Source organism: Oncorhynchus mykiss, chromosome 2 (assembly GCF_013265735.2).
Source record: "Oncorhynchus mykiss isolate Arlee chromosome 2, USDA_OmykA_1.1, whole genome shotgun sequence".
NCBI lineage: Eukaryota > Metazoa > Chordata > Actinopteri > Salmoniformes > Salmonidae > Oncorhynchus > Oncorhynchus mykiss.
The window spans coordinates 26,115,221-26,127,328 of NC_048566.1; the positions used below are offsets into that span (position 1 = coordinate 26,115,221).

At 38.9% G+C, this 12,108-nt stretch overlaps 1 protein-coding gene across 3 annotated transcripts in view; it reads left to right on the plus strand.

The window, feature by feature from the left end:
- The first annotated feature begins 8,492 nt into the window (after positions 1 to 8,492).
- Positions 8,493 to 12,108, plus strand: part of cdk14 (cyclin-dependent kinase 14) — a 207,269-nt gene continuing 203,653 nt past the window's right edge. For all 3 annotated transcript variants that reach the window (XM_036943595.1, XM_021626100.2, XM_021626109.2), the window contains exon 1: positions 8,493 to 8,973. In XM_036943595.1, the coding sequence (XP_036799490.1) occupies positions 8,880 to 8,973 (94 nt within the window). In that variant the 5' untranslated portion in view covers positions 8,493 to 8,879. The remainder of the gene's footprint in view (positions 8,974 to 12,108) is intronic.

Here is a 12,108-nt window from a genome sequence, read left to right on the forward strand (position 1 = left end):
GCACAAATTTGGGCAGGTATAAGCTACACACAATGACCAAATTAGCATTTTATTGCAATTTGAATGCAGAGATACCGTGATGAGATTCTGAGGCCCATTGTATCGTGCCATTCATCCGACGCCATAACCTCAAATATGAGAGTGTACACTTGTTTAGGCTAGTGGCAAAACTGCTATCTAAATGGAATCTAATCCTAATGCTTGTCGATGCTTTGTTGTTGCGCCTTCTGCACGTGTGCTCAGTCTGAATCTACAAGGACAGGCACAGCCTATTTGACATGCAAATCTCCTGAAAAGCTTATCTCCAGTTCCGTCATTTGCAATGCAGACAACATCCAAACTGACAACACAGAGACAGACAACACCCTTGACCAGATCAGACGTTTTGAAAAGGTGAAAATACTGAGCTGGAGAAGTCAAATCAGGTGATTATGAAACACTAAGGTGGATATACCTCACCACTCGGGAAGAGGTCCAAGGCAGATTAAAGGACATGTCATATTCATCTGAGGCTCATCACTTTTATTGGTTTTATTGAACAGTTATAAAGAGGTTCTTGGGCAGACATGCTGTGCACCTGTTTATAGTGGAATGGTGTAATAGACTCATTGGCAGTCTCATATGGGTTACACGTTGAATAAGAATACCTCAAAGGATTTCCCTTTCACATGTACAGGGCCCACCCAGACAGGACAGCCTGTCGTAATTGATTTGGAATACATAGCATACTTTACATTGCCATCATGCCAGTCTGTTTGTGCAGTAATGCTATGTCACTCAGTGACATGCCAAACATGGCAATGACAGCAATGGAGTTGGCAAGAACACCAACAGATCTGGGAGCAGGCTATACTTTACAATCATGTTTAATTGTATTGGAATAATTTCTCGTTGAACAATGAAACCCATTGAGTCATAGAAAGGACAAAAGCATGTAGGTGCTCAGATTTGGACCGGACAGTGGACACCCTGCCTTCCCTGGAGGAATGTATGTGTAAATTAAAACAACATGGCCTCGACAAACCCCTCCACATTCCTAGCATGTTTCCTATGCTTTGTGTGATGTATTGTTGTCTCTACCTTCTTGCCCTTTGTGCTGTTGTCTGTGCCCAATAATGTTTGTAACATGTTTTATGCTGCTAACATGTTGTGTTGCTATCATGCTGTGTTGTCATGTGTTGCTGCCTTGCTATGTAGTTGTCTTAGGTCTCTCTTTATGTAGTGTGTTGTCTCTTGTTGTGATGTGTTTTGGCCTATATTTATATTGTATTTATTTTTACTTCTTAATCCAAAGACCCCGTCCGCGCAGCAGAATTTGTTCTTAACTGACTTGCCTAGTTGAATAAAGGTTCAATAAAAAATGTAAAATACAATTGATCTTAAACAGTCTACAGGCTACATGTGCACCACCAAGTCAGAACAGTAGGCTAAGTTATGAGGGGGAAAAGGACCACATTATTAAGGTGAGGCACATGGGCTTCTAACAGCTTAATACAAAACATACACTTAATATTGCTTTCTTAGCTACAGTATACATATATCTCTGGCATATTACATCATTTATGCAGCACCATTCAATACATTTTAGGACTTAACCTTGTTGTGCTGTGTTCATTTGAACAGGAAGGTGGCGCAGCGATCCTTCTTGTGGGCAAATTCTTTCATGAAACTTTATCAAAGTCTGACATTCTCTGGATTTATGGTGCTTTCAAGACAACTGGGAAGTCTGAAAAAAAACAAGTTTGAATCATGGCCTCCTTGATCTTTAGGTCAGAGCTCTAGAATGAGGCCGAGTTTCTGACTTGAAATGCCGAGTTGGATTACCATTCAAAACCTATTTTCCCAGTCGGAGCTAGTTTTTTTCCAAATTCCCAATTGTCTTAAACTCATTGATGTCTGAGATTTACCAGTTCCAAGTTTCCAGTTGTTTCGAAAGCTGCAGAAGTCATGCTAGATTGACAGCATGGCCAATCTATTCAACCTTTTCTGGCCCGTGGTGTTGCGTGAGAATGTTTATCCTTTTAAGCTTGGAAAAGAGACACTAAAACCCAGAGTTGGACCACACACCCTCTCCACCGAATAGCAGGCAGGGGGATCAAAATAGTGATTGCTTTGCGATGCTTGCATTTAGCTACTGATTCCTTCCTAACCCCTCGCAAACCAATTAGGGATTTCCAACTTGTTATGTAATGTTTGTGGCCGATGAGCACCATTGCATTTTATCTATAATTTTATCTATAATTTCTCTTCATATGACAAGAATTGAAAAGGATTTGCCAGTAAATTGTCGCCGTGATTGAAGATGATGACTGCTAGCTTTTTTATTTTTTATTTTAGTCTAAAACAACTTTATATCGAAGGAGTGACTTTGATTTGTTTGAGTTTAGCTTTTTATTTTATTTTATTCATAATACAAAAATCAACTTACATTGCTACATCAAACATGTCTAACAAAACAAAACACGGGTATTAACCAGAAAATACTCAAACATGCAAAAAAATATCAATAAAATAATACAAAAAATAAACAATTTTAGTGCAATTGTATTCACTCTGAAAAAATCTTATTACAATGATTCAGGAAGATGTTATTCTTGTTGTTATTCACTAGGGTTAATGTTTTAATGAGATAATTAAATTCAATCAGAGAAATAAGTAATTTTGGTATAGAATTTTTGAATTTTTGTTTGTGTATGAAGCATTTGGCAACAAGAATAAAAAAAATGAACAATCATTTCAGTGGTCTTGTTATCATTGCAATAGTAACATATTATATCTTTCATGACAAAAACATAGGCAGTGTTCATAATGGTAAATAACTATTTTGCAAGGTTTTCCCAAAATGTGGACAAATTTACATTCAAAGAACAAGTGAGACAGATTCTCACCTTTTTCACAGAAAACGCAGATATCATCAATAGCCACAAATTTGGATATCATAGAATTACATGGATATATCTTGTGTAAAATTCTGAAGTGCACTTCCCTAACTTTGTTTGGTATACAGTATTTGTAAGGCCTTAACCATGCATTTTTCCAGACAATGTCAGGAATAAGCATGTTCCAGAAAAACTTTCCTCTCGGTGTAAGTTGGTTTTGTGAATGAAGAATTGGTCTTATATATTTATTACAACAAGATCTCTCAAGTAAGCCCACACCTTCCAATCTGAGTTCTGGATAAACTGTGATCATTCCCAAAAATTAAGATGAATTTTCATACGTGTAGTTAGACCACTGGGAACGGCTTTGATCACAGAAATAAACTCTCAGAAAGGTATTGGAAACTCTTTCAATGTTATAAATTGTTCATATGTGAGAATATTACCCTTGTGTTCAAAAATATCAAGAACAAAGTCAATATTCCTCTCATGCCAGCTGGGGTAGAACAATGACTTATTCCTTACAGTAATGTCTGAATTATTCCACACAAGACCTTTATGTGGGGAAAAATTGTGCAGGAAACATATTTTCTAGGCCATTAAAGCTTGTTGGTGAAACCTAGCCAATTTAGCAGGTAATCTTTTGGGAATATAATTACATTTCAGTAAAAATTGAAGACCTCCTAATTTATTAAACACATTATTTGGAATGAAATACCATATTGAATCAGTATTGATCAAACATTATTTCAACCAGTTGATCTTGAAAGTGTTATTTATGTCAACAAAATCCAACACTTCTAGACCGCCTTCAGCCTTTTGTTAGAAAGGACAGATTTTTTTTAGTTTGTGAGACTTATTTTTCCAGATGAAGTCAAGAAAGGTCTTATTGATCTCTTTACAAGTAGCTGGATTTACACATAACGATAATGAGGGGTACACAAAATGAGACAGTCCCTCTGCCTTGGACAGAAGTACTCTCTGCTTATCTAGCTTGCTAGCTAAGATTTTGAAAGTATGACGTTGACATGATCTGCCAATCAAAGCTGCGGTAGATATAACGTGATTTGAGGTTATTTTATCTGTGGCCAATGACCTTGAGCCTTCTTGGATGGGCACTTCTAATGTAAACATATGGCTGCACCCAAGGGGGCTTGAACTGCCTAGCTCCCCCTTGGACTGCCTAATCTCCCTCTAGATTCTGCAGTGACGTAGTGTCCCCATGAGTGACAAAACACTTGAGACAAAAAACTAGAAACTAGAGATTATCAACATCTAAGCTCTGTACTTTCCACTAGTTGCCCCTCCACCACAGAAAGCCCTGAGCTAGGCTGAATTACCTGCATTTTGGAGCTGCCTTACTCAAGAAAGCAAAAAAGAGACCATGTTTGTGTGCGGCTTTATTAATTCAATATATATATTTGTAATTGTTTCAAACTCATATGTGACACGTCTTAATGCCAAAATAACAACAATGCAACAATATATATATTTACAGTACCAGTCAAAAGTTTGGACACTCGTTCAAGGGTTTTTCTTTATTTTTACTATTTTCTACATTGTAGAGTAATAGTGAAGACATAGAAACTATGAAATAACACATATGGAATTATGTAGTAACCAAAAAAGTGTTAAACAAATAAAAACATATTTAAAATGTGAGATTCTTCAAATTTGCCACCCGTTGCCTTGATAACAGCTTTGCACACTCTTTGCATTCTCTCAACCAGCTTCATGAGGAATGCTTGAAGGAGATCCCACATATGCTGAGCACTTGTTGGCTGCTTTTTCTTCACTCTGCGGTCCAACTCATCCCAAACCATCTCAATTGGATTGAGGTTGGGTGATTGTGGAGGCCAGGTCATCTGATGCAGCACTCCATCACTCTCTTTGGCTAAATATCCCTTACACAGCCTGGAGGTGTGTTTTGGGTCATTGTCCTGTTGAAAAACAAATGATAGTCCCACAAAGAGCAAACCAGATGGGATGGCGTATTTCTGTAGAATGCTGTGGTAGCCATGCTGGTTAAGTGTTCCTTGAATTCTAAATAAATCACTGACAGTGTCACTAGCAAGGCACCCCCACACCATCCCACCTCCTCCTCCATGCTTCATGGTGGGAACCACACATGCGGAGATCATCCGTTCACTTACTCTGCGTTTCACAAAGACATGGCGGTTGGAATCAAAAATCTAAAATTTGGACTCATCAGACCAAAGGACAGATTTCCACCAAGCAAGTCTCTTCTTATTATTGGTGTCCTTTAGTAGTGGTTACTTTGCAACAATTCGACCATGAAGGTCTGATTCATGTCTCCTCTGAACAGTTGATGTTGAGATGTGTCTTTTACTTGAACTCTGTGAAGCATTCATTTGGGCTGCAATCTGAGGTGCAGTTAACTCTAATAAACTTATCCTCTGCAGCAGAGGTAACTCTGGGTCTTCCTTTCCTCCCTTTCCTCACGAAAGCCAGTTTCATCATAGTGCTTGATGGTTTTTGCAACTGCACTTGAAGAAACTTTCAAAGTACTTGAAATGTTCCGCTTTGACTGACCTTCATGTCTTAAAGTAATGGACTGTTGTTTCTCTTTGCTTATTTGAGCTGTTCTTGCCATAATATGGAGTTGGTCTTTTACCAAATAGGGCTATCTTCTGTATACCACCCCTATCTTGTCACAACACAACTGATTGGCTCAAAACGCATTAAGAAGGAAATAAAGTCCACAAATGAACTTTTAAGAATGCACACCTGTTAGTTGAAATGCATTCCAGGTGACTATCTCATGAAGCTGGTTGAGAGAATTCCAAGAGTGTGCAAAGCTGTCATCAAAGCAAAGGGTGTTTACTTTGAAGAATCTGTAATCTAAAATATATTTTGATTTGTTTAACACTTGTTTGGTTACTAAATTATTCCATATGTGTTATTTCATTGTTTTGATGTCTTCACTATTATTCTACAATGTAGATAATAGTAAAAAATAAAGAAAAATGCTTCAATGAGTAGGTGTGTCCAAGCTTTTGACTGGTACTGTATATACATTACTGTTCAAAAGTTTGGGGTCACTTAGAATGTCCTTGTTTTTTAAATTAAAGCAATTTTTTTTGTCCATTAAATAGCATCAAATTGATCAGAAATACAGTATAGACATTGTTTATGTTGTAAATGACTATTGTAGCTGGAAACCGCAGATTTTTTATGGAATATCTACATAGGCGTACAGAGGCCCATTATCAGCAGTGAAGAGGTAACTCCGGGATGCTGGCCTTCTAGGCAGAGTTCCTCTGTCCAGTGTCTGTGTTCTTTTGCCCATCTTGAACTTTTATTTTTATTGGCCAGTCTGAGATATGGCCTTTTCTTTGCAACTCTGCCTTGAAGGCCAGCATCCCGGAATTGCCTCTTCACTATTGATGTTGAGACTGGTGTTTTGCAGGTAGTATTTAATGAAGCTGCCAGTTAAGGACTTGTGAGGCATCTGTTTCTCAAACTAGACACTCTAATGTACTTGTCCTCTTGCTCAGTTGTGCACCGGGCCTCCCACTCCTCTTTCTATTCTGGTTAGAGCCAGTTTGCACTGTTCTGTGGAGGGAGTAGTACACAGTGGGAGTGGGAGGCCCCGGTGCACAACTGAGCAAGAGGACAAGTAGTGTCTAGTTTGAGATCTTCAATTTCTTGCCAATTTATCGCATGGAATGGCCTTCATTTTTCAGAACAAGAATAGACTGACGAGTTTCAGAAGAAAGTTCTTTGTTTCTGGCCATTTTGAGCCTGTAATCGAACCCACAAATGCTGATGCTCCAGATACTCAACTAGTCTGAAGGAGGCCAGTTGTATTGCTTCTTTAATCAGAACAACAGTTTTCAGTTGTGCTAATGTAACAGTTTAGCTTCTGTCCCTCTCCTCGCCCGTACCTGGGCTCGAACCAGGGACTCTCTGCATACATCAACAACAGCCACCCTGAAAGCATCGTTACCCATCGCTCCACAAAAGCCGCAGCCCTTGCAGAGCAAATTGAACAACTACTTCAAGGTCTCAGAGCAAGTTTCGTCAACAATTGAAACGCTATTAGCGCGCACCCCGCGAACTAGCTAGACTTTTCACATTGGTTACACTAACATAATTGCAAAATGGTTTTCTAATGATCAGTTAGCCTTTTAAAATGATGAACTTGGATTAGCTAACACAATGTGCCATTGGAACACAGGAGTGATGGTTGCTGATAATGGGCCTCTGTACACCTATGTAGATATTACATTTCCGGCTACAATAGTCATTTACAACATTAACAATGCCTACACTGTATTTCTGATCAATTTGATGTTATTTTAATAGACAAAAAAAATGATTTTCTTTCAAAAACAAGGACATTTCTAAGGGACCCCAAACTTTTGAACAGTACCGAGATGTTGCAAGTTCATATCCCTGAGCTGACAAGGTACAAATCTGTTGTTCTGCCCCTGAACAGGCAGTTAACCCACTGTTCCTAGGCCGTCATTGAAAATAAGAATTTGTTCTTAACTGACTTGCCTAGTTAAATAAAGGTAAAATAAATAAAATAGTGTACATACATAAATATTTCTTTGTTTGTTAGCTAAACAAGTGCTTGTTACTGCCAACAGACATATCAGAGAATACAGCTGTTATACACTAGCATTTGCTGACATTATTGTAAGTTTGAACTCAGCTTTGTTTCAAGTTTTACTCTCCAGTGTTGAATAGACTGTTCCCAACACTTCTGTGCCAAGGCTCTGCTGAGGCAGCTGCTCGTGTGTTACTGTTGCGCGCTCAAGGTCCTCGGTGGAGATTTGCACCACCAAGGGAGACTAGGTGGGGAAAGCAGTTGTCTTTGGAGTTGATGCAGAAATATATCAAATGTAAACTGGCATCTGTGCGTTTGCTTAATCCAATAAATGTATGACTCCATGTGTAGCCAACCATTTGGAGATGCCAAATGCGCTTAATGCGCATACTGTATGTGGCTGACGGGTAATGTCCTCTGACTCATAATATAATTTGGTAATGAAAATTAAGCGAAATTATATTAACAGGTGTAGGCCTAATATCAAGTTAGACACCTCTCAGAAAGCATTAGAGACTGTGATAAAAACTTTTTTTGTTGTTGCATAAAGTTCCAATAAACGGTTTCCTACTAGGACTTACTTCCCAAACACCCCTTCACAACACCCAACACTACAATGGAATTATCAAATAATCCAATAATATTTTAAAACAAAGGATATTTGGAAGACATTCATGATCGTATTTGATATTATTGTTATTATTAGGTTATTTGCATCATTGGCTAAGATATATTTTTGATATGTCAACAATAGCCAAACTAATTGTGGTAGGCTAAATGTCACAGTATAGTAGACCATCACACTTTCACTTGTTGTGAGTTACTTTTATCTGAACATCGGACTCCCTGGCTATGAACCCTGCGCAGTTAAATGGTTATATATTTTTTTGTTATTCGAGCGGCACTAAAGCATGATTGATAGATCAATGGCAAATCACAGAATCCCCTGTTCTTATTTGGCCAATCGTTGCGCATCCTGGGCGGGGTTTGTAGCTCTGCTGGAGTATGTTTTTTTCTTCCCTCTCGCAGACCGGAGAGAGAGAATCCCAAAAATGACATCCAGATTGCAGGGGAGCAGAGCAGAGAGGGAGAGAGAGACTGAGTGAGAAAGAGACTGGGAGAGAGAAAGAAAGAACTCAAAAACCCGTTCAGTTTCAGGGAGAAAACAGAGAATATCAGCCAGCCCATGTTTTATTTTCCAGCTTCATACTTGGCATCTTGTGGAAAATTCCGACTTTAGAAATGTCGTTGGACACAAAGAAAACCTGAGAAGAATACACCAATGTGTTTTTGAAAACAAAAGCGTTAGCATAAACGTTTCCTGTTTCTTGACATCGTAGTAGAACGGAGAACCCCTTGGTTTGAACCCTGCGCTCCTCTCCAGTTTTGTGAAGACCACTGTCTGCTGCAGTCCAACCGTCAAGATGTGTGACCTGATGCCAGTTTCGAAACCTGCTGAAAAAATCGGCAAAATGAAAAAGTTGCGAAGAACTTTGTCAGAGAGCTTCAGTCGCATAGGTGAGTAGCCTACCCTTACTGTAGCGGTTTTAGTGCAACAATGCATAGCCTATCGCAGTTAACGGTTATGGAAAAAGGTGCTGTAGCCTAGGGAACTATTCTAATAATGTCCACTCCAACTATTCGGGACGATAGCGGAATTTCACTATTACGAAAAAGCTTTACATGCGGTGGCATTCACACTGGTGGCAATCACTATTACAACATTACGATTATGCATTATGGCAATAACTGTCATTGTGTTGATGCAATTCAACACAATGTTACACTGTAACCGTGAATGACATTATAAAAAGTGCATTCTAAATACATGGCTATGATATTAGCTATGTGAATATTGTAAATGGGTAGTTCATGTTGAGTGTTATCATTACTGCCGTATAAAACATCAGGGATTTGCCGATGTGCTTATTGTACAACTGGAAGGAGCTCGCTATCCAAATGGCCTGCGTAACTAAACTCAGGCATCTAAGCAGGTACACACACTGCCCCCCCCCTCTCTCTCTCTCTCTCTCTCTCTCTCTCTCTCTCTCTCTCTCTCTCTCTCTCTCTCTCTCTCTCTCTTTCTCTCTCTCTCTCTCTCTCTCTCTCTCATCCCGTGTTGGTCTATACGGTTTGGTGCATTAAAGGCTCACCAAATATCACTCCCTATGTAGACGACTGTTAAATATTCTCTCCCCACAAATGAACTGATCAGATACAACAAGAAGAGGGAACATTTACCAATATGGGTCGAATATGAGGCTGCATGAAAAAAGGTCGGCATTGACTTTTCTGCTGCATGGATTGTCCTTGTCCATATTGGTCACTGTTGCTGCTGATATCTGCATCAGCCCTCAACGTGGTGCACCGCACTATATAGGCATTGATTGATCACTCACTCGCTGTCTGTGTTTCACGGATGGTTTAACAAAGAGCATTACATCTTAGTTAGAGAAGTTGGGCTTCTTGTAACCAAATCATAATGCTTACTATACTATATACCAGTAGATATTATTATTTCCATACATGTCCTAATACAGTTTTTCTCAATTGCTAAAACACTAAAACCCATTGGCTGAACGAAGTTCTCAGTTGCCTGGACTCATTTAGCTAATTATGCAGTCTGTTGTCAATACCTTAAACCATTTCACATGGTAAAACACAATTTGCAGATCTCACTTAGACTTTTCAGCAAAATTCTAAACACATTCTCATTCTCAAAACACATTCTGCACTCTAATGCACATGTCATCCATACTGGTAAACATAAGTGGCAACAATCAAATACAAATAGAGAACATATGTCATTGATTGAACACAACCACTCAAAATGTATTTAACCTGTTTCAAATGATGCGACAGAACCAATAAAAGCCAGTTCAGAGAGCAAACAGAACAAAAAAGAACAAAAAACTAAATTGCGAAGAGCAAAGCAGAGTAGTAATTTCTGATAAATTTTGAGCTACTATGATAGAACATGTTTTCATTCATCAAAAGACAATGACTGAAAAATATGAATATTTTTTATGATAAAAAATGTACTTCTCCCAGAGAATTGTATGTTTTGAACCATGTGTTTTCTATTTTTTGGTGTATTGTTAACTGACTGCTTGAGAGTGAATATAATTTTGATCACTTTGTTTATGATTTGAGAGCAGTGTTTGATTTTGAACACAGGTCAAACTGTTTTGAGGCAAATGTTTCATTTTGCAAGAGGAGTCAGAGGTTATGTAAATAGTGCTTGAAGATGAGGTTTTGTGTTTAATGTTTTCAGGAAATGGAGCAAGGTTTCAGAAATTGTGTTTTAGCAATTGAGAAAAACTGTAATACGCTCACACTGAATGTCACATCATAGTTCAGCCTGGTCTCATAGACTAGACTTAACATAGTAAACGTAAATCCGGGACCCCCAGTTAGACCATTATGTTACCTTTGGTATGGTTACACAAGACATATTGTTACTTAAGGCAAAAAAAACGAAGGTAGGCTGGTTGGTCGGGTGGAAAGGTTGCGAGTTCGAATCTCATCACGGACAACTTTAGAATTTGAGCTAATTAGCAACTTTGCAGCTACTTACAACTTTTTAGCTACTTTGCAGCTTCTTAACATGTTAGCTAACCCTTCCCCTAACTCTAAAACTAACCTTAACCCTTTTAGTTAACCCTAACCTTAATCCTGTAACCTAACTCTTAAACTTAACCCTAACCTTAATCCCTAACCCAGCTATTTTTTTCCAGCTAGCTAACGTTAGCTACCTAGCCAGAATTCATAACATATCATATGTTTTGCTAATTTGTAACATTGTATGTTTTCCAAATTCGTAATATATAATATAAATTGTAATTCATAACATATCATAAGGCATGGGTGATGGACATCCTCAAGTTAATACATATCATACGAAATGGAACATATCATGCTAAATGGAGTTGGGAATTTGATGTGGGACCCAGATTGTAGGCTATTTATGCTACCTTGCTATTCCAGGCTATGCTACCACCTTGCATGTCAATTGCTAACTGTGCTAAGGTCATTTACTGTAGGATCTACAAACTCACAACTCTATCCTTGTCTTTTAACTGTTACTGTGTATTTCAAGTACATCGCTATGACAATGCAGCCTTCTGACCTTAGCTGAGGTTAGCTGGGATGAGACTGTTGGCCTACTTCAGGGATCATCAACTAGATTCAGCTAGATTCAACTAGATTCATAATTACAAATAATTTGTAGACTGCAAATTTGTAACGTGTGCACTGAGAGTCGGGAACAATTTCAGGGAGTGAATCGTTTAATAAATAAATGAAAACATAATACAAAACAAGAAACACAAACAACGCACAGACATGAAACTGAAACAGAAACAATGACACCTGGGGAAGGAACCAATGGGAGAGACAGATATAGGGAAGGAACCAAAGGGAGTGACATATATAGGGCAGGTAATCAAGGAGGTGATGGAGTCCAGGTGAGTGTCATTATGCGCCGATGCGCATAACGATGGTGACAGGTGTGTGCCATAATGAGCAGCCTGGTGACCTAGAGGCCGGAGAGGGAGCACACGTGACAGTACCCCCTCCCCTGCGCGTTCGGCTCCAGCAACAGGACACCAACCACAGGAACGATCCCAGGGATCAGGAGCGGACCGGGCGCAT